Source organism: Podarcis bocagei (genome assembly GCF_964188305.1).
Source record: "Podarcis bocagei genome assembly, chromosome: 2".
Classification (NCBI taxonomy): Eukaryota; Metazoa; Chordata; class Lepidosauria; order Squamata; family Lacertidae; genus Podarcis; species Podarcis bocagei.
The window spans coordinates 32,107,115-32,133,231 of record NC_138126.1 but is presented as its reverse complement, the minus strand read 5'-3'; the positions used below and the strand labels follow the sequence as shown (position 1 = coordinate 32,133,231).

The 26,117-nt window shown below is 43.1% G+C and overlaps 1 protein-coding gene across 3 annotated transcripts in view; it reads right to left on the bottom strand.

The window, feature by feature from the left end:
• The window catches only part of LOC308581587 (monocarboxylate transporter 2-like), a 30,556-nt gene extending 5,245 nt beyond the window's left edge, over positions 1-25,311 (bottom strand). Inside the window, exons 1-4 of one of the 3 annotated variants that reach the window (XM_081184218.1) lie at positions 24,741-24,855; positions 21,801-22,064; positions 2,152-2,295; positions 214-1,071 (exon numbers count right to left, since the gene is read on the bottom strand). In XM_081184218.1, coding sequence (XP_081040344.1) covers positions 214-1,071; positions 2,152-2,295; positions 21,801-22,017 — 1,219 coding nt within the window. In that variant the 5' untranslated portion in view covers positions 22,018-22,064; positions 24,741-24,855. Of the gene's footprint in view, positions 1-213; positions 1,072-2,151; positions 2,296-21,800; positions 22,065-22,577; positions 22,726-24,740 lie in introns of those variants that run through there. The other 2 variants (XM_081184219.1, XM_081184217.1) reach the window with 2 other exon arrangements.
• Between the last annotated feature and the right edge of the window lie 806 nt (positions 25,312-26,117).

Sequence of the window (26,117 nt, the reverse complement as noted above, 5' to 3'; positions counted from 1 at the left end):
TACTTACCTGGGAGCAAGTCCCATTGAAACTGCATTGCTGGAAAACTCAAGGAAAGAGGGTTTGCTCCAGCAAAAGGAAGAAATGGTGGGTCAACATTCGAAGTGGTAGAGCGCACCTTAAAGCCTGATGTCCCCTACTCAAAGTCAAAGAATTCACAGATCTGTTCCCAACTGCAAACAGAACAATGAGCGGAAGTATAGAAATATCCTTACCCCCAATAGGTGGCCCAAGTAAGATGGTGCAGCATTCCACTATAGTGACGAGTCCAACAGCACTTGTGAATCGGCTGGCGCCAACCAGGTCCATGAGAGTTTCAAAGAGCATTGCACAAACCATACCGAAGGCCAGCCCGTAGAAGACGGAATACACTACCAGGCCTGTATAGCCTGTTGCTAATGGGCACAGCAGATGGCATGTGCCATTAAAAGCAATGGAGAAGCTGAAGAAATACTGAATCTTTGGCCTGACCCACTTGCTATTGGCAATGAGCCCCGTAGCTGGCCTAGCTATCATATCGACTATTGCCAGAATTGAAAGGAGGAAAGCTGCTGAATATTCATCAATCCCAAGGTGCTTTGCGTAAGGAGCCAAAAAAACAATAGGGGCAAAAAAGCCCAGAAACATCAGCACATTCCCTACCAAATAGATCAGGAAGCCCCTGTGCTTGAAAAGAGATAAATCAAGGAATTTGTTAAAGTTTTCGCAACAGTCTTTGTCCTCCTTCTCTTCTTCTCCAGGGTCAGCCATTTCAGCAATGCCCATATCAAGCTGTTCTTTAGCTAAAGTCTCTTTTGCTTGTTTATTTGTTTGCTTCTCAGAGGGGCCAGATGCTGTGCCGATGGGCCTGAAGAGGGCTCCAGCCACACAGCAGTTCAGTAGTATCGCCCCAAGAATGAAAAAGCTCCCCCTCCACCCAAAGTTGTCGAAAAGGAGCTGGTTCAAGGGAGCGAGCGTACAAAGCATGACAGGGCTTCCTGCCATGGCGAGGCCGTTGGCTATTGGACGCCTCTTCAGGAAGTACTTTCCAATGATGATCACGGAAGGCTGGAGGTTGAGGGCGAGGCCAAATCCTGTAACAGAGACAGAGATAGAATTAATTCAGAAGGCAAAATGTGCTCCGGCACAGCAGGGACTGACCATGTGCCCCAGAGGGGTAGCCATGTTGTCCTTTCTGCATCAAAGACAACAAAGGAGCCTCGTGCCCCCTTGCAACTAGATTTATTGTAGCATGATGAATGAGGTATTGTTCTTAGTGGGGAAGTGTATACCTACACACACAGGCTAGAGAGGGAAATGATAAACTCTGGGGTCAAATGGCAATGAAATGCAAAAAGAGCTGTCTGTGACAATTCGATTAAAGCTTAAATGTATGCAGAATAAGCACAAATGATCATTCACACCAGCAGTAATTACTGATAATACAATCAAGCTAGAGCAGCCATATTAATTAACATCTGTAATAGGATAGGAAATCGTACTTCTGGATATGTTCTAATCCAGCAGTCCTGTGCTGGAATCTTGCTTTTTAATTCCTTGGTTGCAGAAGAAGAGCTTAAGGTGATATGAGCTTTTGCAGACAACCGTCTTCTTCATCAAAGGATGACGTGAAATGAGAAAGAAAAGCTAGAAAACCTTTAGGATTTCAGCTCCTGAGGAGACTATGGTCACTAGACCAGCCTTTCTCAGCCTTGGGTCTTCAGATGTTGTCGGACTACAATTCCCATTAGCCCATTCCAGCATGGCTGTGCTGGCTGGGGGTGGCAGGAGCCGCAGTCCAAAATGTCCAAAGAAGAAGAAGAGGAGGAGGAGGAGGAGTTTGGATTTGATATCCTGCTTTATCACTACCCGAAGGAGTCTCAAAGCGGCTAACATTCTCCTTTCCCTTCCTCCCCCACAACGAACACTCTGTGAGGTGAGTGGAGCTGAGAGACTTCAAAGAAGTGTGACTGGCCCAAGGTCACCCAGCAGCTGCATGTGGAGGAGCAGGGAAGCGAACCCGGTTCACTAGATTACGAGTCCACCACTCTTAGCCACTACACTACACTGGCTCTCAGAGAGCACCACGTTGGTGAGGACTGATTTAAATATCCTCATTAGACACCTGCAGTGCCCATTATTCTAAGGAAAGTAAAGAAAGGTTTCGTTATTACCTGTGATAAGCCCAGCACATAAGTATAGTTGAAAAATGCTTGTGCAGAAGGATGCAGAAACCATCCCTATGCCACAAAGCAAGCCTCCCAATATGACCACCGGTCGGCTACCGTAGCGGTTCACCAAAATGCTGCTGATGGGACCTAAAAAATAAATGAAATCAAAGTAGGAAAATGAATCCCCAAAACAAACATTTCTGGAAAAAAAATATACTTTCAAAGATAAACTGGTTAAAATCATTCAGAGTATTCAAGAATGCTCAGGTTATTAGCAAGAACATGGCTGCATGGTGCTTTTTACAGGGGCATAGTACAGTGGTACCTCGGGTTACATACGCTTCAGGTTACAGACGCTTCAGGTTACAGACTCCACTAACCCAGAAATAGTGCTTCAGGTTAAGAACTTTGCTTCAGGATGAGAACAGAAATCGTGCTCCAGCGGTGCGGCGGCAGCGGGAGGCTCCATTAGCTAAAGTGGTGCTTCAGGTTAAGAACAGTTTCAGGTTAAGAACGGACCTCCGGAACGAATTAAGTACTTAACCCAAGGTACCACTGTATGATCATTCATGACATTCAAACCCTGTACATCAGATGCCTCGTGGTCTCCTTCCATCTGCAAACCAGAAGGACAAGCTATGTGGGTGAAAATATGCTATCAGTGCAAGGTTCTTCCATGTCATGTTGCACTCATATATCCTAGCCCTTTTGTTGTTGCCCCTGATTTTTTTGCCTCCATGAAGAACAAACCATACCTGAAAAAACTCTATAGTCATGTCCAGGTTCTTCCATAGGTTCCTGGCAGAAAGCACAATGTCACCCACAATTTTGGGGTAACGCCATATCACCCGGAATTTAATGCAAGGTGTTTTTTTAAAAAAGTATCCTTCAGTGAACATGATCTCGGTGTCGCAACAACTGTAGCAAGGTGACATGAGAGCTACCACAACAAAACAGGAAAGCAAAGTTGTTTTGTGAAAATGAAAACGTGATTTCGACCACGGGAGGAGCGGCTGTGTTAACCTGCTGCAACAAAAAAACAGGGACGATCCTTGGGGAACTTACAAGGTCTAACGAAAGGAGTCTGGCATAAGATCAGAACCTACTTCACCAAATGTGCATGGCCTATGATCGCAGTTGGCAGATTATCCATATTAGCTATAGCTATGGAGAAAGAGAGAAAATAGAAAGAGGGAAGCCAAAGGGCCATGGAATGCAGGAGGTCCCATAGGTCTGTGACATTTCCATACAAGGTTCAAGTGTAAGTTAGTGAGATATGGTGGCCATGCACAACAGCAATGATTGGCACAGCTAGGAATATCACCAATTGCAGAAGTTGCAAACGCTTACTCAGCTTACACTGTATACATTTCAGCTTTGAACAGAAATGTCATTTCACATAATCTGCCAACTGAAATAGCGCATTTCATTCATTTGATGAAGCATGGCTCAAGTTCCTGGAAGATTATTCCACAAGTGCATCTATTAATCTCAAAAAGTGTCACAAGATGCTTTGCTGTTTATGACGCCTAACTGCCACTTTAGATAGCAGGTAGAGAGAGATCAAAAGAGTGGTTCATATCATCATAGCTGTGTGCAGGTTTAGGCCCTGATTCCATACTCCTTAATAATAATTAAAAAAAAATGGGGGTGGCGGTTGTCCTTCATGCTAAGTGTCTTCTTTTCTTACTGTTAAAAGGAAAGGGGGGATTCATATATTTCTGCTTCTTAATTAAGAGAGTTAGGTGAAAATGAAGGTAGGAGAAACAGCTGGCAAGGATCTGGCACACTCATAAAGCTGCCATGTGCTTGTCTTGACCTTGCTGCGGAAGTGGCAGAAGCGTTGACAGATTCCCCCGAAAAGTTTTAGAGCTGAGGAAGTAGCCTCTGAGGTCTAGTCAACAGCTGCTGAAGGTTTTATCAATATGGCCTACACCTTTCAAAAACAGGGCGGCGGGGGAGCAGAGGGAGAAATGCCATCTGAGAACAATCATTAGTGGCATCAAGCAGCCTGCTGTCTGGTTCTTTCTAATGGGGGGGGGGCAAAGGGAATACTCTGGCTCCTCATCACACCCCAAATCCACTAAGAACACTTGTTTGCATGCCTTCAAGAACTGGGTGTGGGGGTTTTAGTGCTAGGTATTCTGCAGACAGAAATAACCACATGCACGGGCCTTCTTTTCAGTTCCCAGACCAAATCAGCGAGACAACCGACTACTTCACTCCTTCCTCCCAATGACCTTTCGAATTCTATGTATTCTATTAATCATCTGTCACAGAAGAAAAGGAATGAAAAAGTGAAGGGAAGCAAGGAAGCAAACTAACAAAAACCCTGGCATGTTTTTCCCCCTCTTCTTCTTCTAGTGCTGGAATTAAATGCAGGACTCAGTTTGATCCAGGGATTACCTGGAAGAGCCATAGCTCAGTTGCAAAGCGCATGATCTGTATGCAAAAGGTCCCAGATTCAGTCCTTAGCATAACTAAGGAGAGGGCCAGGGAAATACTCCTGTCAGGAGCCTGGAAGGGAGGGGGCAGGACTGATGCTTGTTGGTGTAAAAAGTACTGTGCTAAAATAACCGATGATGTGATTTGGGAAAAGACAGCTTCATACGTTCATAGCATGTGAAGCAATAATAATGGGAAGTCATTCTGTGCACAAGAATACATTTCCCTCGCCACTGAGTAAACACAATCCATCTTCCAACACTTGAGATTAGCATTTCTTAGCATGGGTGTATGGCTTCCAGGCAGGTACTGTATATGCTTGGCACAGAAACTATTCCTTGCTCAGGTGCAATAATGTCAGCTGTTCAGTCCTGTATTGTGATTCTTTGTTCACTCACCTGAATCTATGCAGTTTCCCCTGCTGAAAATGCAACAGCAGCACCAACCTGTCCAGGGTATATAGGCAAAGTGCTACAGAGGCTTTGGGGGGGGATCTATTATACCTATAGAAGCTCCCTTTTTGTGACCTCTACCATGGGACACAGAAACACGCTAATTACTAAATTACTTATTAAAACCACTTCGAGAGTTGTGGTTGGTTTTTTTTTTTTATAATCAACTGGTATATAACTTTTATGAAAGAAAATAAATAAAATAATTAAGGAGCAATGGTGAGATCAATTTGTCAGTAACGCATCAGCCATGATGAAAACTGATTTAATATTGCCAGAAATCATTAAGAATACATTGTGAGGGGTCATTGTCAAATGAGATTTCCTGCTGAGTAGGTGCTAAAGAAGGATCCTGGTTGTGGATCTTTGCTAGATTATTAAAGGATTTTTTTAAAGGATGATTTATAGGATGATTTTTATATAGATAACTATGTACAGATATGATAGAATATTTTGTCCCTGGTGATGGGCATTTCCCTCTGTTCCACTTCATGGTGGGAAAGCAATGCTTTTGTACTAAAAGAGCCCTACTATGGATGCAAGCTACAACTCAGTGGAATTAGTGCTGATTTGACCTACTGAGAAAGGTTTACAGCTGTATTCTACAAACAAGTGAGCAGAAGAGCCTGGACTTAAACCAGTATAACCCTGTTTACCGATTGGGGAATTGCAGCTATAGCCTTCTTGCTTCAACCGCTGCATCATGAATGGACATTCATTTAGCATTGGAACCTAGCAAAGTGCTTTTTTGGGTGCAATATTCCTTTATTCATCGTTGGAAGAGTCTGGTCAAGGCTTCTTTGCAGGATCAGACATACGGGAGCAGCAACCTCTTAATTCGACATGACCTCTCATTTGTTTACACACTGAAGGGTGAATTAATGTCTTAGCAGAAAGAGAATCCTTTTCAAGAGCCCTTCAAAATGCTCTTGGCTCAACTCTCCTGGACCCCAGGATGAGTGATTATGTAAATAATACCAGTGCGTCATTTCTGGTAGACAAGAGGCAGAAAGAGTGTAGATTTGCCTGCAAAGGCAACTGACCTATGAATAACTCATGAGTGGTTGGAAAGGCTTGTTTCTATTGACAAACGTTGCTGATTCAGAATAGTAGGTTTTGTAAAGAATCGCTAAGGTAGGTGACTATTATTCCCATATAAAAGATAATGAGCAGAGGCTAGGCTAAGAAGTAGGGCATCGCCCAATGCATTGTGTGTTATGCAAAACGCATGATGCTGTGGTCAAGGCAGCCCACAGATCATCTGCACACCTTTTGCAGTAAGTCACTACAATTATTTTTGGTGCATTTTCAAATGAATGAATAGCACCAGCATTGACAAGTTAATGAGATACTGCCATTTCTTTGTCACTGACATGGAGTTGACTAATAACAGGGGCGGGGGGGGGGGGTGTTCTTCCAAAAATGTGAAAGGAAATGTTCCATGTTTTGAGTTTAGCAACTAGTTTGGGGTGCAAATTTCTCTGGATCAGTTACTGAGATGACTAAAGGTTCTTTTACTTACTATAATGCCAACTCCAGCCTGCCATTAAGCAGGTGAACAACCTGGGTTGTTATCAACTGGAAAATATGAGCTTGTCTTTCAATGTCCAGAATTTGTTCTGGAACATATGCAGTGGCCTTAGATCATGTCAGACTAATTGTCTGCCTAGCTGACGGTAGCTCTCCAAAATGTCAAGCAGCCTGCTGCCTGCTAACCACCACTTGCTAACTGGGCCCTTTAAACTGCCAAAGATTGGACTTGAGTTCTTCTGCATGCAAAATATACACTCCCGCTAACATTTGTTTATAAGGGGGTTTATAAACCACCAACTCATAATGAAAATATTGTGGCAGCGTACACCAGAAATACAATAAAAACATCATAGAATGATAAAACACAGGCATGAATGGCTTGTACAACTAGTATAAGGTCTGGAAGGTGCAAACTCATTATAGCACTTCTATGAGATCACTCAGGTTCCTGCATTTTTACACCACTTGTTTTAAATAGTGCCCATGATGCACCTCCAGACATGAGTGCAGCCAAGGGGAAGGCAGGGGGCAGCTGCCCCCCCCTAAAAATCAACACATATCAATACAAATCTGAGGTTCCGCCCCCTAAAAAAAATCCTGGCTATGCCCATGCCTCCAGATTGTTTCTGTCAGTCTCCACCCTTAACTGAACAGATGTGTCTTGCCTTTAAGAAATCAGGGTCTCTGCTGAATACAGTAACAGCATGCTAGGTAAAAATTAGTGGCAGCGCTGACTAGGGATAAAGTTAATTAATAGTGAGAAGTGCAAGCTCTGATGGAGCTTGCACATTTGTGCACAAACTGATCTCCTGCTTCAAATGCAAGAGCACATGAGCAGTCTTCAATAAATTCTTAACTCCAAAATTGTCACCACTGTTCTCATTCTCATTCTCCAAGTTTAACCTCATAAGCTCTGCTTAACTCATTGCCTGAAAGCAACGAAATGGTCCCATGGGGAGGTGGGCTGGTTCAGGTGCAGGGGACTGGAGGCAGGGTTTAAATAATAATGTAGAATATCAAATGCTATTTATTTGTGGAGGCAAAATTAACAGCCTCAAAGCAGCTGTATGTCTTACTATTGAATACAAAATATACAATGTAAAAAGAAGTTTTAAAAACACACCATTCTCCTATGTCAGTGTTGTGTGTCCTGGGGCCAGATGATTTCCATTGGAGTCAAAATCAGTCACAATATTTTTGTGCTAGACCTCAACAGGCTAAAGCTCAACAGCAGTCAAGTTCATGGTCTATGCACCTGCTATGGGCCAAGCCCATACTACTAAAGCAGACCAAGTATTAGCACAAAGCAAACCAGCATGATGAGAACCACGAGCACTAAACAAGCAGGGACACAGCAGTGAACACCATCCGTAGTGTCAACCCTACTTAGAAGACAGTTGTTTGATCTGGTCTATGAGCGGCTCAGGTGTGGGGAGCAAGAAGCCTGAGAGGAAGGAAGGCTTTAGAGGAAGAAGGTGCAGAACTGTGGGAAGAAGGGAAAAAGTACATGAACAGAGTCAGACTCCACTTGCTTGGGTCAGGTCCTGTTTTGTGCTGTGCTCCTTAATAATCAAGAGATACAATTTGGAGCTTTCCCCACTGGGCTTCTTAAAGAGAGAGTGGGAAACACCCCCTAGCTATGGCCCTGCAAAGTTGCAAAGAGTTAACCTTCCTCTCCATTGCTAGTTCATATTATATTTTAAGTCTATCACAGCTCTGTTATATTCCTGTCCAGCGACCTTGATAGCCACAGTGAAAAGCAAAATTATGGCTTGTAGTGCAGCGTCAAAACACAGGAACATTTCACCTGAATTGATAGTGCTATTGTTATTGTTAATCATAATTGTATTAGGTAAGAAACTTAGCTAAATCTGTGTGACTTAATTTTTTAAAAAAAAGATTCCAGATTCCAGACACTACTGTTGCAAACCAAAACTTGGATTTGCACACAAAAGCAAAGGAAATGCAGTATTATAATAAAGCAAAATAAAAATCTATTATGTTTAAACATTTGTCTTTTAAAATTAAGGGTGCAATCCAATTTTTGCTTACAGAATTTCCTGTTGAAATCCCTAGACTGTCCAAGTATTTGACTTGGGATTGAATTGTGTACTTAATGTGTGTTTGTCTGTGTGTTTTAAAAATATGTTTTCAGCTTTCAAATACAAATAAATGTACATATCAATTATAAGGGAATTAGGAATGCCCATATACCGGTAATTTTTTTTAGTACAGGCAGCAGAAATGTATACCTGGAGTAGCAAAATTCCAAATATGCATTAAATAAAACAAATGTGTCATTTTGATCTGCAAATAGTCACTGTTTTACCTTTAATGTCAGTGGAACTTGAAGCAGATCTCTGAATGCTAAGCTGAATCCTCAGACACATCTTTCAATGGGCTAAAGAATGAGGTGCATTATTTTAATGCTTTATTTATGCCCCAGTTAGAATGGGCTTTCTGTACCTGCCACTGTAATTTATAGTAGCAGCTGAATAATAAAGCATAGTTATGAAGTTTGGATGAAAATGCTCAAGGTCAACTGTCAGCTTCCAGCTTCCTAGGTGGAGAAGAGTGACCTACAGCCCAGTGTCTGAGAATATGTTCCTTGCTTGAGACTGAAAACTCCAAAATTAAGTTTGCTTGGTTGACGGTGCAATTCTGAAAATGTCTGCTCAAAAGTAAACCTGATTTAGTTCATACAATCATAGAATTGTGAAGCTGGAAGGGACCATAAAGTTCATCTGGTCCAGATAAGTATGTACAGGATTGCAGAAGCTAGTTGTTTTTCCTTTACAGGACATTGTTCGCAAAGACGTTCCTTTGTTAGGGCAGAAGTACATGTTACAAGAAACACAGCAGCCCTGTGACTGAGCTTTATTAAGCCTGCAAGAGAATCTTTGTGAATCTGGAAGAAGAATTCCTTTTTTACCATAGAGATTTGATACAGACTTAAGGAGAGGCTGCTGGATCAGGCCAGAGGCCCGTCTAGTCCAGCTTCCTGTTCCCACATGCAGGAGCCAAGCGCAAGAGCACTCTACCTCTCTATGGTTTCCAGAAATTGGTAGTATTCAGAAGGTTACTGACTACAACAATGGAGGCAAAGTACAGCCATCCGTAGGCACTGATAGCCTTATCCTCCATGAATCTCTCCAATGCTCTTCTAGATCCATCAAGTTCATGGTCATCCTGTGGGAGCAAATTCTGTAGCTTATGCACAGTGTGAAGAAGTATTTTTGTATGCTTCTTGAGCCTTTCAACATTTAGCTTCATTGGATGTCCACGAATTCTAGTGTCATGTGATACAGAGAAAAACCTTTCTCTATACACTTTCTCTATACCATTCATAATTTTATAAACTTCTATCATGCCACCTTTTACCTTTTAACTATACTAAAAAGTCCCCAAAATTCCTCACAGGGGAATTGCCCCATTCCCTTGATCATTCTGCTTGCTTTTTTCTGAACTTTTCCCAACACCATCATCTCCTTTTTTCCCCCATTTGTAAGAGTTTTATAGATAGATAGTAGGGTGACCTTTTATGGATCACCAAAGATGAGCAAATGTATTGCATACATTGCACACACAAAGGATGAAAGAGGACATGGGTTTCATGGAACTTTGGAGTGTCAGGCATAGCCCTACTGGCTTTAGCCCAAACGTAGCAGAGTTTTCCTGCACAGCGAGGAAGCTAGTTGCGGCAGTAATGACTAGTCAGCTAGACTCAGGATAACTATTTACAGGATTTATTAAAAGGAGAAAATAAAACCAGCAGAGTTTCTGCATACAAATAAAAGCAAAATAAATCCTTCCTTCCTTTCTCTCTCTCTCATAACCATACACAGCACTTCTAACTCCTAACACACCTCACACCAAACTGTGCTAGCAATCCCTAGATAACAGAGTTGAGTGCTGCTCGTTAACCAATCAGAGTGAGTAGTTTCTAGGTCAAGCAGACCTGGGCTTTCTGCCAAGAGTAAATTGACACCAGCTTGAGTTAATTGGTGAAGCTAGAATCTGCAAGTTTCCCACGAGAACCAATTAACAGAAACTGAAACAGAAACTGAACACCCCCTCACAGATTCTGCTGAACAATTAACACCAAATACACCTATGTAGGAGATCATTTTTCCAGCAAACCTAAACCCTTGCACATTCGCTTGTTCTTTATCTTTGCCAATGGTTTAGTTAACACATCTGCTACATTTTCTTCACTTGACACATAAGTACAGGTGATTACATTGTCTTGTACACAGCAACGTACATTTTGGTATTTTACAGAGATATGTTTGGAACGCGATTTGAAACCCTCTGTTTTACTTAATGTTATACAAGCTTGATTATCAATGTAAACTTGTACTGGTTCTCCACAATTCACATTTAAATCTGCTAACAAATGCTTGAAATAAATCACCTCGTTGCACAATTCACTCAATGCGGCATACTCTGATTCCGTTGATGACACACTTACAACGTCTTGCTTGCGTGACCGCCAGCTGATTAAAGCTCCACCGACCATTATGACTAGTCCTGTGACAGATTTTCTATCTGGCAAATTTCCCCAGTCACTATCACAGTAGCAACTCAACATTTCATCCTCTGAAGAATTTAATTGTAACATATAGCCAATTGTCTGTTTGAGGTACCTCAGAACTTGTTTTACCCCTTTCCAGGCATTTAGTGTGGGTTTTGAGACCAATCTACTTAATATGCCTACTGCATAGCTAATATCAGGTCTGGACCACTGTGCTAGATACAATAAACTTCCAATTACAGAGTGATATACATCAGGGTGTTCAAATTCAGGACTCTCATCTATATGAAGTGTTTTTATGAAACCTGGATCCATAGGCACCGCTGCCCCTTTGCAATCCTGCATCCTGTATGTAGTCAGTAGTTGTTTAACTTTGTTCTGCTGACTAATTAGGCAGCTGCCATCTTGGGCCCAGCACACTTCCAACCCTAGATATGTCCTAACCGGACCTAAGTCTTTCACTTTGAACTTACTGGACAATTGCTTGGCAAACCTTTTAGTTTGTTTATCTGTTTTACAGGCATACAATACATCATCTACATAAATCAGACAAAATTCTTGATCACTGCCTGTACCACGTACATAAACACAATTGTCAGCTGTACTCTGCTTGAAACCAAATGAAACTAAGGCCTCATGGAAACATTTGTTCCAAGATCTTGCAGCCTGTTTAAGACCGTATAGAGCTTTGTTTAATTTCAACACTCTATTGGAACCTGTCTCATAACCAGGCGGTTCGGCTAGATACAGGTCTTCTGATATTGGTGCATGTAAATATGCAGTCTGAATATCAAAATGGTTTAACAGGAGTTTTCTCTTTGCTCCAAGCGTTAGAATCAGCCTTACACTGTCCCCCTTAGCAGTAGGGGAAAAAGTTTCGTCATAATCTTTTCCAGGCCTCTGAGAGTATCCTTGAGCCACTAAACGAGCTTTGTATTTGTACTCTCCTGTCACCAGAGGTTTAAGTTTGTACACCCACCTGCAGCCTACAATCTTTGCCCCCTCAGGCGCTGCTACTGGTGTAAAAACCTTGTGCTCATTCAGAGAGGACATCTCTTCCTCCATTGCCTGTTTCCAGCGCTCTGCCTCCTCTTTTGGTAACTTTAACACTTCCTGAAAACTCTTGGGTTCTGCACTTACACTAAACACATTTGCAGTATCTGGGGAAAAACGCACTGGAGGCACTCCTTTGTTTTGTCTTTTAGATCTTCTGGGAGAAAATTTTTCTTCTGACCCACTTTCCTCCTCAGAACTACGACCTCTCTTTTGTTGCTTAGCAACTGGTCTTCCACTTTCTTGAGAGCTCTTATCTGAACTTTCCTCCCCCTCAGACTCTGATTCTCTATGTCTACCTTCAGAGTCATGAAGCTCCTGGGAAGGTTCAAACCAAACCTCAGTATTGGCATGTAGTCTCTCCCAGCCACTATGTTCACAAAAACTGGCATTCCTGGAGATCACAATGCCATTTGTCCCTTCAGCAAAACGGAAACCTTTTCCCAGCTCCTGGTAACCCACAAACACTAACTGTTTGGTCTTAGGATCTCCCTTCTTTCTCATTTGTTTCGGAATTAATACCCAGGCTTTTGATCCAAACACATGCAAATGGTCAATTTTAGGTTTTTTCTGAAACAATTTAAAGTACGGGGTTGTACCTATTGTTTGATGAAAGAGCCTATTTTGGAGATAACACGCGGTGAGCATGCTCTCCCCCCAATAAGACATGGGCAAATCAGCATCATCAAGCATGGCAAACATCATATCTTGTAAAGATCTGTTTTTTCGCTCTGCAACGCCATTCTCCTCTGGGGAAAAAACGTTCGTTTTTCTATGCCCAATGCCACGCTTTTGTAACCAATCTCTAAAGGCATTTGACATGAATTCGCCACCTCTGTCCGTCTGAATCCTTTTGAGTTTAATGGACAGAAATCTTTCCACAGATGCCACCCAGCCTTTAAACTTAGTGAACACGTCACCCTTATTCTTCATGGGAAAAACCCAAGAATAACGCGTGGCGTCATCCACAATTGTTAGTGAAAAACGCGATCCACCCCTGCTTACAGCAAATGGACCAATTACATCCATGTGAACCAGCTGTAGCGGTGACTCACTAACTCTGTCACTTCTGGGGTAAGAGACTCTGTGGGTTTTAACCTTTTTACACACATTACAATCAAGGTACTTGTTACAACTCTTTAAATTACCCCCATCAGCCAATTCAGACATTTTTAGTACACTTTTCCAGCAAGCATGCCCCATTTTCCTATGCAATAAGTGCACACAGTTGTCATGTATAGCTTTGTTATTCACTGCAGGCTGAGATTTACTGACTACTGCTGCAACTTGAGATCCTGCTTTAAGCCAAAACAAGCCTCCCTCTGACTTAGCAGTGCCTAAAATCTCACCAGCCTTCTTAATAATGCAACTGTCTCCTTCAAAATGCACTTTAAACCCAGCTTTTAGCAAACAATCTACAGACATCAGATTGCTCCTTAATGACGGCACACAAAGTACATTTTGCAGGCATTCACGAAGACAAGGAACATAAACTGCACCCCCCGAAATCACTTCGGAAGTACTTCCGTCTGCTAGAGCCACCTGGCTGCGCTGTGCTGAGTTCTTGGAAACAAACAATTCATCTGAATTCACGATGTGGCGAGACGCTCCCGAATCGACCACCCAGACCGCTTGTTTCTCATCAGCAATCTTGACCTCGCCGGTCACCAGCTGAGCCGACTGTTTTTGTTTGAAGAATTTCTTTTTCCGCTGCTGCTGCTGCTGATCTTGTCTCTGCTCCTGCACCGGCAACTGAGACTTGACCAACTCCGGACATTGTCGTTTTAGATGCGCTGAAGACCCACATCGGAAACAACGCCTAACAGCAAACGCTGACTCCTCACCAGTACGCTGCTTTTGCTTCACCTCTGGCACGGCATGAGAACTCCTTCCAAACCGCCCACCAGTAGAAGCCTCTGCAGCCAACGACCTTTCTTGCCTCTTCTGCCATTCTTCAATCAAACGCCCAGTAACGTAACTGACTGATAAATCATGCTCCTGCATGCCTTCTAGAGACAAAACTAAATTATCCCAGCTTTCCGGGAGAGAACTCAAAATAATAGCCACCTTCTCCTGCTGGTCTAATGCACAGTCTCTTTCCTGTAGCGCAGTAAACTTTAACTGTAAACTGTGTAGGTGTTCCTGCATTGTAACCCCAGGCTGTAATGTTGCCTTGTACAATGCCTTGCGAATGAACAGCTTGGAAACCGCTGTCTCACGCACATGGAGTTCTTTAAGTGCTTGCCACACACCTCTAGCTGTCTTGATTCCCCTCACATACGGCAACTGGGAATCTTCCAGCCCCAAGACAATTGTGGCCCTTGCTCTTTGGTCTTTATCGAGGTCTTCATCATCAGGCTTCGTAGGAAACTTACTCACCACTTGCCAGAGACGATCCCTCTGCAGCACTGCCTGCATGCGTTCCGACCACAGCAAGTAATTGGAGTCATTCAGACGCTCAAAAGCCATCTGAACTGGTTGTGAGGCCATCTTGAGAGCGATGTCCCTGGAACCCGGAACCAGCTACTCACGACCACCGAGAGAGAAAACAGGAACCACAGCACCCAGCACTCACACGCTGCAGCTGTTGTCCTTGTGTCCGCTGCGTCACCAGCTCACCACGGTCAGGAACCAGCCAGTAACAACAACTTCTGGAACTACTGGAACCAACGCCGTTGATGCTGACACCACCGCAACTCAGGCTGGCAGCACAATGCCCATAACCTCATGGAACTTTGGAGTGTCAGGCATAGCCCTACTGGCTTTAGCCCAAACGTAGCAGAGTTTTCATGCACAGCGAGGAAGCTAGTTGCGGCAGTAATGACTAGTCAGCTAGACTCAGGATAACTATTTACAGGATTTATTAAAAGGAGAAAATAAAACCAGCAGAGTTTCTGCATACAAATAAAAGCAAAATAAATCCTTCCTTCCTTTCTCTCTCTCTCATAACCATACACAGCACTTCTAACTCCTAACACACCTCACACCAAACTGTGCTAGCAATCCCTAGATAACAGAGTTGAGTGCTGCTCGTTAACCAATCAGAGTGAGTAGTTTCTAGGTCAAGCAGACCTGGGCTTTCTGCCAAGAGTAAATTGACACCAGCTTGAGTTAATTGGTGAAGCTAGAATCTGCAAGTTTCCCACGAGAACCAATTAACAGAAACTGAAACAGAAACTGAACAGGGTTTGCATTCAATTGGCATATGCTAATTTACATGTAGAAATAATGAATATGATTTAAATGGAAATCAAATCCATCTCACCATAGCAGAGAGGTTTGTGACCAGGTGAGCTGTGTGTACCTGCTCAGTCCATTATCCAGATGCTCTCTGTTGATGGGGGAACCTCAAGGCCCCTGCTGCTCCCATCATCTCCTCCTTTTTGAGGTGAAATGACCCAGATGGGAAACACTATTCCAAATGTGGTTGCACCACAGAGTTCTAAAAATTATGATATTAATATTTTTTTATTTTCAATTGCTTGCCTAAGGATCCCTAGTACAGGATCTGCCACATGCTGGGTCGACATCTTCCTCATCAAACCATCCACTATGACCCCAAGGTCTTGTTCCTCATCAGTCCCTGCCAGTTCAGACCCCAGGAACTGGGATAGATCGGTATGAAAAGAAAAACCACTAGTTTTTTCCACTACTAAAAACCACTAGTTCAGTAAATTTCACTTTCTGGCGGTTTGAAGGTAACTCTGGTCCCCTTTAATATGCCACCGCTTTAGCCAACAATGTCGCATGTTTGCAAATTGTTCTCTGAGACCATGAAGGCTAGGAACATAGCATTTAAAGGGGGGAAAGACAAGCTGAAGAAAAACCCCTAGAGTGGGAACAGTGGTGAACAGACACTTTCCCTGAAAAAGTTCTTTGTTTGTTTTTAATGCTCAACTTGTGATTAGTCCCATGATTTCAATAGAATTGTTCATGTGATGAAAGTTAAATGAATCTGAGAACTTTCTGAAACTTTCAGAGGTTCAACCCAAGACTTGATATTGTTTAACAGTTTTAATTACACTAGTGAATGGCTTCGATATAAAGTGCCCCACATGCGAATGGAAAGCACTGCTGCTTGCCCCTGGGGAGGTTGCCGACTCCTCTCCAGTTCCCCACACAGCATCACAACAATTGTGTGGAGTCCCAACAGACGTCAAAATGGCTTTTCATCAGAGTGAATATCCCAGGCAGCATACAGAAAACCATGCTTTTTTTTAAAGCTCCAGTGCCCTTAAATTCCTCCCTGATCTTACAGGTGAGCCCAATGAAGATGTTAACATTGCAAACTCTGGCTTGCAAACTGGGAGCCAGCCTTCCTCCTCCCCAAATGGATACAAACTTCTCAGCTTTCATCAAATGTAGCCACGGCTTAGGACTATATATCCTCAACAAAGCTCGCAATGGTTAATATTAGGTGCCCTAATGATTTGCACATCACTTCAAATGCTGCTTGTGAAAATAGCTTCAGGCAAATAGATTTGTTCTGCCTTGTTCGCAAAACAAAGGCGGAGCAGATAGTACGCCATGCAAACAGTGACGTCCAATGGCAGAGTGCCTCTGTAATGAGGATCATGAGGAAGAAATGAAGGCAAGCACATCTATGCTATCTGCAAATGAAAGCTATTATTATCAAACCGAACATCAGTTTCTCCTCCACCCAGCACAGCACTCAAAGACAAACCAGCATCAGCTGGCATAAATCAGCGCAAAATTGCATCACTCGTGTTATGGCACTTATTCACCATAGTTGTTTTTCTCCTGTATTATCTTACAACAATACATACAAATTCTTTAAAAAAAATAAATGAGGAGCCTTGCTGAGAAAATATACCATAGCTGTGCATATTCATTTGTTTGCAGGTAGATATATAATGCCACATTATATGATGTTGAGGGGGGGAAACACAAGGCCAAAAGCCGGAAGTCAGGCAGAAACTGTTGAACATTTCATGTGTATTTCAGGGAGCCAAGGAAAGGCAAACAGCAATTCTCCATTTGCTCTGAGTGAAGTATCGAATCAAATGTTTAATTTTCAAAAATAGTCATTAGACTCTTGGTTGTTTTGGGGCCTGTATTTGGTTATCATACCTAGATTAGTGAATTAGGCCTTGAAACTCCTGCGCTGTGACTGATTATTACTTAATGGCTTCAATATTTCCACGCTATAAGTAGGGGCAGACTTCTGTAATATTTCATAATACGGCGCACTGTGCAAAGCCAAAATGTGGTGCCCCCAAACGGATCTTCTCAATTTTGGGCCACCCGGCTCAGCACCCTGTGGAGGGGAACCGCCCACACCGCCCGAAATACAGTGTTGCTATAAGAAATGTCTAGCATTTGTGAAAGCTCTTTCTCTACAGTGAAGTGCTATGTTGAATTTTTGTTGTGAAGGTTGTCATTTCAGGCATCTCAGCAATGGCCGTATGCCTACTTGCAGACATTGCTTCGCTGCTTTGCTGTCACTGCTTCAGGAAACGTATCCTGAATGGGGAACCATTGCTCCACATTGCATTACTTTCAATGGGCTGAGCATTCAGAAGTGCATCCCACAGTAAAGGAGAATGGGCCCAGTTGTTTCGATAAAGGGTATGGGAATATAGGACACTCCTATTACCCATTCATCACCTGTTCACTTTTTCTCTTAGAGAAAAACAAACGAAGAGTGTGGGGTAATGACAATCTTCCTGCTTCTTTGTTTGTTTGTGCGCTCTCCCCCCCCTTTTCTTGTCCCCTCCCCAGGTGTTTCACCTCATTGGCCCCCAAATGGCAAACACGCTTAGAAAATGTCAGAAACAGCTTTTGTCCCCTAATCCTAATTGTGATGCAGAGGCACGGCAATTTCTGTTGGGATCACAGCGACCACCCCAACAAAAACCTCCCCCACATGACAACCAGTCTTTTAAAAAGCTTCCTTGTGGTTATTTTGGGGGGAAGTCACTGATTAAATGTTGTGCAAAATGTTGGATTCTCCTTCTTACTTTCTTTGTGACGCTGCTTCTTGCACTTCAGAGTTTATGCTAAATTAGCATCGCAGCAGTGGAGACCTCTCTCTGTTTTTTCTGAACAGTCCAAGTCTCGTGGATTATTTGCTTATTTGTTTGATTTCTATACCACCTTTCATCCACGGATCACAGGCCTGTTTACAATATAAAAACTCAAAAATACGTAACAGTAACAAACAAAAACAATATCCTGCACATACTTAAGTTTAAAAGACCATGGATTATTTAATTAGCCAAAGGCCTGGCATAAGAGGAATGTTTTTGCCTGGAGCCTAAAGAGATGTATGGAAGGGCCCACATGATCTTGATTCCATAGCACACTAGCATAAACACTGACAACTGAGAAACGCTGGCCTGCGAGTGCTCCAGTTGGAGAACAGCCTTTACCAAAGGTGTCACGGGCTTTGAAGACACTCGAACTCAGGACACAAGGGAGAAACGTGCTAAGACACTTGGCAAATCCACACCGTGATCAACTCCCACCTGGAAACCAATGTTTCCACTGTGGAAGGACGTGAGGACCCAGAATTGGCCTCCACAGTCACTTACGGACTCATTGTTAAAACCGTGTTTATGGAAGACAATCTTACTCAGATACAAGTGATCGCCGAAGAAGAAGAAGAAGAAGAAGAAGAAGAAGAAGAAGAAGAAGAAGAAGAAGAAGCATGATGCTCTGGAGGAAGCGAGTTGTGACTCCAGCTACTCTATTCAACATCATCAATCAAATTCCGGAAACCTTTGCACACACCAAGAAGCCTCTACCAGTGCACTCACTGATTCCCTCTGCCTGCCCTGCCCTTTCCTGCTTAAAATGTGATCAGGCCTGGGCAACAGGGGCAGGATTGTGGGTGGGGGAAGGACTGACAAAGCGAGTCATGCACATAGAAATGTTGGTGCCCCGGCCCAGCTGTCCTTTGCACTCTTGCTACAGCAGCATATCTGCACAGGGAAGCCTATTTTCAAGTGCAGATTCTGGTCACGGGTTCAGGGTCAATGTATCCAGGGTAAGAGGAAACACAAATAATCCATCCCCACTTTATATGTTCTACACACGCAATAACCCTCTGTGGATATAACTGCATCATCCTGGATTTCTGGCTTCAGCACAGATTGCTGCATAGAATTGGAACAATCTCTTTAATCAAATATTAACTCCACGGTGCCCTGTTGCATTACCAAGGTCTCCTAAATCTATATTTTAAAAAATAATGCTTAAACCAGCTGTTTTTAGGTTCCCTGTGCTTCATATCATATTGTCCTTAAACAAAACTATAACAATTTCTGTTTATCTTGCAGTTTATTGTTGGATACTAGATAGCACCTTTAAGAGGCCCGAAAGGGTGACAGAAATAATGAATGTTGCAATAAAAATGTTAAAAGGGGAAAAGTCACAAGAAAGTGAACTGAATTTGTTGCAACCCTGAAGAAAACACACTTTGAACAAGATGAAATGAGCTTTGTAGACACAGTCTTGCAATGACATACCAGCACACACAGTGCTATAGAAAAACATAACACAGGGATTTGGAGAAAACTCATTCTTGCTGGTGCAAGCAATTAAATACAATCATAAACACACCCTGCGCTCCAAGGTAATATCATTTTGTGGTAAGAGCCACATGGCAAATGAACAATCCCATTTTCTTTAGGTTTTCCAAAAGCCTAAAGAAGAAAAGTAAAATTTGAAATCTGGATTTTTCTAAACATGCTGAAAACCACCTTGCGCAACAGAGAAAATAGCTGCAGGTATTGCAATTCTTGAAATAAATTCAGAGCTTTATTAGCTGAAAATAATACTTTTGCAAAGAATACATAACCCTTTCAATATTTTCAGGCAAGATGACATTGTAGTTAATTCGTGTAAAATTTTAGTGGTACAAAATGTTTTTTTACAAAGCCTTCTCATTGTGTTTCTATGAAGTGGCATAGTATCAGTCCCATTTTTCAGATGAAGAATAGAGGCTGAAATGTAACTTGTGTACACTGTCCTATGAGACCACACCCTGGCCTTTGACACATATCAATGACATCAACTAATTATTTATATTGCAAATTGAGAATTTTGCAGTTTGCACAGCTGCAAAATCTATGCCCAAAACTACAGTGATTCTTTTGAGAGCACTATTGAAAAGGAACTCAGATAGGTACTAGTCCTGGACAACCTTGGTTATTGCTCAGAACAAAGAATGGGGATTCAGCCTGGGCTGGATGGGGTACCACTCCCCCTGAATACACAGGTTTGCAGTTTGGGCATGCTCCTGAACTCAGCCCTGAGCATGGATGGATGGCCAGGTCTCTGCAACGGCTAGGAGTGCATTTGCACAGTTAAAGCTAGTGTGCTAGCTGCATTCCTGGAGATGTCTGATTTGGCCACAGTGACATGCACATTTGTTCCCTTCCCCTTGTGATTAATGTAACGGGCTCTACACTTTGAAAAGCGTTCAGAAACTTCAGCTGGCTCGAAGAGCAGCAGCCAGATTGCTGAGCAGGGCTGGTTATAGGGAGCACATGACTCCCTCATTATAACAGGCTACTGGTCTGTTTCCAGGATCAATTCAAAGTGCCTGGAACTTTGACCTATAAAGCCCTACACAGCTAAGCTCCATGCTATCTGAAAGATTGTATTCTCTTATTTGAACCTGCCCAGGTTTTCAGGTCTTCAGGGGACGCCCTTCTCTTGGTCCCACCACCCTCACAGTCAAGCTTGGTAGGGGTGTCAGAAAGGGCCTTTGGAATTTGCAACTCCCTCCCTAGAGAAGCCAGACTGGCTCCCTCCTTGTTCTCCATCCACCGGCAAGTGAAGACTGTCTTGTTCCAGCAGGGAGATTGGCTGCTTTTAGTTAAAGGGGTGATGCCATGCTGTTTTTATTGTAATTATTTGTATGTTTTAAACAGATTTTATATACGTAGATAGTTTCAATTCTATCAATGTTTACTTGTTTTAAAATTATTGATTTGTCTGTGTTTTTAGCTGTGTTCTTTTTTATCTGTTAGCCACCATGAGTTCCCGTCAGGGAAAAAGGCGAGGTATAAATAAACATATATATAATGATAATAATTGCTCTTCTGATTTTTTAAAACTTTTTTAACAGATAATTTTAACTTCACTGAATTTCTGCGTTATTTTATATTGTGAATCACTTTGTTATTGCTGCAATGAAAATTGGTACGTATTTAAAAATAAAATGAAATAATTAATACAAAGCACATTTGACCTCAGTAGTGCCTTGCAAACAATTCCTCCTCTTGCATTTCTATGAAACTGCTCTTCAGTACCTATTGTATTATATGGCTCAACAACTTAATTTCCCCATTTTTTATTACTGCATGGCCTTCAGTAAAGTTCGAAAACTTATCACCCCTACCAACACAGAATCCCATCTGATTATTTAAGGACAGCTCTGAATAATTTGACTATGATTATGTGGTTGTTTTCTATGTTTCTCAAAATATGTCCCAATGTGAAGAGTAACACAGATTAATTATGAGTACTAGTAAATTCACACACCAATTACGAGCATCCCCCTCCCTGAAGTAATTCCAACAGCCCCTTGTTCTCAAGTTAATGTGGAGTTGATCAACCTTCCATTCCCAAGTCAAATCAAAGCATTTTGTTCTGGTTTTACTCACCTCCGCCGTAGGTAGCAGCCAACATAATTGAAGACACCCATGCAATCTCACTGTATGATGTGCCAAAGAAATCTTGGATTTCTTTGAAGAAGATTGCTATGCCTTTGGGGAAAGCATATGAAAATCCAATGGATATGAATGCTCCAAAGACCACTGCCCATCCCCATCCTCCATCTGGAGGGGTATAGGCTTGGCTTGTGTCTGCTGGAAGTGGCATGTCAAGGTTAAGTTAATTCCCTGTAATTCCCCTTTTTTCTGGAAGCCCTGAAAAACAAAGTGCACACTCACAGTCTTTTATCAGATTCCCACATATAGTTAACTCTCACACACATTATTACCCAATCTCCCTTTCTCATTCATCTTGGTCCTATTATTATTATTATTATTATTATTATTATTATTATTATTATTAAATAAATAAATCAAGAGGCACAACAGGTATTTCTGGAAATCTTATCTTAGGAAACGTTTACCTGCCTATGCTTGTCAGGCTTCTTTCACTGGAGTTTGTTGACAAACATGGATGGGACGGGATCTCACTGTTACCTCTTTCCACGATACAGCCAACACCCACATAATCAAACTGGTGATTATGACTTCTAAGAAAATGAATTATTTATATGTGGGTTGATGTGTTACAATCTTGGTAATGTTATTGCTTTTTTAATGTTATTTACACCCAAAGGAGCCCAGGGTGGCAAACACAAATAATATTTTTTTTATTTAAAAAAAATCTGCAATAGTTACAAACTGTGAAAGAAGCTTCTACAGTCATACCTCAGATCTCAAACGCCTTGACTCCCGAACAAATCAGCTCCTGAACGATCAAATCCCAGAAGTGTTCTGGTTTTTGAACGATTTTCAGACGCCAAACGTCCGGCGTGGCTTCCGATTGGCTGCAGGGCTGTGCTTTGGTTTTCAAATGGTTTCAGGAGTCGAACAGACTCCCAGAACACATTCTGTTAGAGAACCAAGGTATGGCTGTATTTTAAAAGCTTGTTGGAAGAAGGTCTTCACTACATGCTGAAAAAACAACTTAGATGGCGCCTGTCTAATATTTAATGGGAGGGAATCCCAAAGAGTAGATGCCACAACGCTAAAGGCCTAATTTATATATAGTGCAAAACAGAACTCCCGCTCTTGTTCTTATTATGTATTTGGTGTTCTATTTTGTACTTTTATGCTGTGATCCAGTCTGAGCCATAAATGGGCTGAGTATCTTTAAGGACTGCCTACCCTACTTTGAGGCTGTCCAACCATTAAGGACCTCATTGGGTTCTGGGTGCTTCCAACTGGGTAGCTAATGGAGAGAGGCACCTTTTCTATGATGGCACCTCATCTGTGGAAATCCATCTTTGTAAAATCTACTAGGACTCTATTCAGGCACCAGGTTTTTGTTTTTTTTAAAAAAAATGTTATATACCTAGGGCTTTAATTGTGTTTTTTAAAATGAAGTTTCCTCTTCTTTTTAATCTGCTGATGACTATTGTATTGGATGATTTAGTACTGGTTTTTGTATACTGTTACTGATTTTAAAAGAAACAGTAGCAAGCCACCTCAAAAGCTACTGTTGGTAGGCAAGATATAAATATTTAAAGCAAATTTCAAGCTCTACTTTGAACTTAAGCTAATGGCAAAATCGTAGTTGATTTGACTGCCTTCAGATTCCTTTTTTTCCCCACCCATAAAGCCCATAGAAGTTAATTCTAGATTCCTGCAGGCAACTTACTAGATGGCTTGCCTTTTCTATATGAGCATCAAGGTTGTTGTTTTTTTTAAAACATCCCTTTAAAGTAATTAACTTCAGAGGCAGTTATTACTTAAGACCAGAAGCCATGTTAAAACCGGTTCTTTGTCTCTAGGAACTCTTCTTGAACAAAGGTAGCCAACTAAAGCTGTAAACTGAGGCAGGAATCTGATACAATCTATTCAGCTTTTCCCAAGCGTTGCTTCCACTGTTTTTTGTTTTCTCACACACTCATGGCATATGTCAATCAGAGGAAGGCCTCATATGATTTTATTCTACTAAATACATTAAGCCAACCATGTTATTTCTGGCCCTGTGTCCTGAGCTGCCATTGTTTGAGAAGGAGACCAATACACAATCTTCTCCGCAAGGAATGCAGATGCATACAGAAAATACCTTGCACAGCACATTTACGTAGGACATGGTCCCTTCACATGTGAATTAATACATACAAAATGCATGTGTGTGTTTTCTCTGTATTTTAGACTTGTATGAGGCAGCGTGCAGATTGCAGTTGAAGCACACACATATTACCGTGCTGCATCTCACAGAATAGGCAAGCTGCACATCAGACCCTGCTTTCATACCTCAAAAAAAAACTGCCCCAAATGGCTTAATATGTCCTTTTGTGGCATTGATGTAGAATAGGAGGGAGAGAGGCAACTTATTCAGGCAGGGGAAGCGAGTGGCCTCCTTTAACATGTGACTGCCCTTAACATGATGTGTGCATACTGTCAATTTAAGCTCAAAGTTTTTTATATCTTGCAGGAATGCTGGGCAGTAAATGAGTCACACAGCTGGCCACCAAAGCTCAAGCGGCAACTGAATTTCCAAATTCACGCTGCAAGAGCGGGGCTGGAGGGCCTTGTAAGCGTCCGCGCAGGATTCCTGCTTATATACGCACCGGGCCAGCAACAGCTGCTACGTATAAATGCAAAAATAATAAATTTCTCAAGCTTCCCCGATATCCGAGGAGGATAAATAGCGCGCGCCCGACGCTCTCCCCACCAGACACACGAAAGCAGACACGCTGGCATACGGCGCGCACGCAGCACCGTCCACGCTGCACGCGAGCGCACTCCTCGAAGTTGCCCTCTTTGCTACCCAAACTCCCGAAGAAGTTTGGCGCGCTTTCTCCGTCCGGGGCTCAGCGCCTTCGCCTGCGGAGCCTGGGGCGGCGCTGCTCTTCTTACCTTGTGCTCCCTCCGGGTCGCCCGGTGTCAGCCCCCGAGTGCACGCGGCGCCTCGGAGCAGCCTCGCGGGAGGGAAGCGAGGAGGAGCCAGGGCGGGAAGCCACGGGGAGGCGTGGTGCCCGCGTGCGGGGGGAAGCGGGTCTTCCCCCTCCGCCGGGCCAGTGACGCGCGCGGAAAGGCGCCTCGGAGCGAAAGCCTGGCTTCGGGGTCGCGCGCAGCCTCGGCCCCTTTTCCTCGCTCGCTCGGGCGGGATTCCTGTCAGAGCATAAACCTGAGCGGGGATCCCGCACCCCGAACCTGCCTGTGGAAGTGGCTCGCCGTGGCTTCCAGCGCTGCCCTTTCGCCTCGAGAGGAAAAGTACAGAAAGGGAGGTGCTTCGTGGTAGCTTCATTCGCAGCTTTCAAACCGTGGCAGCTTCTCCCGCGCAGGCATTCCCTAGAAATGATCCCTGATAGTTAACCCGCGCTATTTTGTGAGGCTTTGGCAGGTTCTAACTAAAGGGGCAGGAACCCTGTCCTCCCTTGAATCTGGCCTCCCTATTGGGGGAGGGGGACTATTGGGTTGTTTTTATTTTTATTATGTATTTTGTGGATTTTATCTTGATTTCATTCTGTGAGGCATAGCTGTCAACGTTTCCCTTTTTCTAAGGGAAATTCCCTTATTCCGAATAGGATTCCTCGCAAGAAAAGGGAAAAGTTGACAGCTATGGCCCTGAGACCCCCGGGTATAGGGCGGTATATAAATTCAGTTATTAATGATGATGATGATGATGATGATGTAAGCTTAGTGAAATGCCACCTGCTCTACCTGTCATCGCCACATTTCAATCTAATTTTATTTATATGCCGCCTGTTCTTCCAGGGAGCTCAAGGTGGTTCTCCTCTCCATTTCATCCTAATAACAACCCTGTGAAGTAGGTTGGGTCTGAGAAATGGTGACTGGCCCAAGCTCACCCGGCCAGCTTCATGGCTGAGTTGGGGATTTGAACCTTGGTCTCCCAGGTCACAGGCCAACACCCCAGCCATTACGCTACACTGGCTCTCTGTCCCAAAGGAGCATCCTTGTGGCATGCAGAAGGTCCCAGGTTCAATCCCTGGCTACCTGTGGCTGAGAAAGTCTCCTGCTTGAGACCCTGGAGAGCTGCTGCCAGTCAGTGTAAACCTGGGGTAGTCAATGTGGTGTGTCGTCCCCCTGCCCAGATGTGATTGGGCTGTAACTCCCATCACCTCTGACCATTTGACCTGCTGGTTAGAAATGATGGGAGTTGGCATCCAGCAATCTCTGGAGGGCACCATGTTGGCTACCCCTGCTCAATGCCGTAACTCAGTGTGAGACAGTTCCCCATGAATTCTCTCTCTCTCTCTCTCTCTCTCTCTC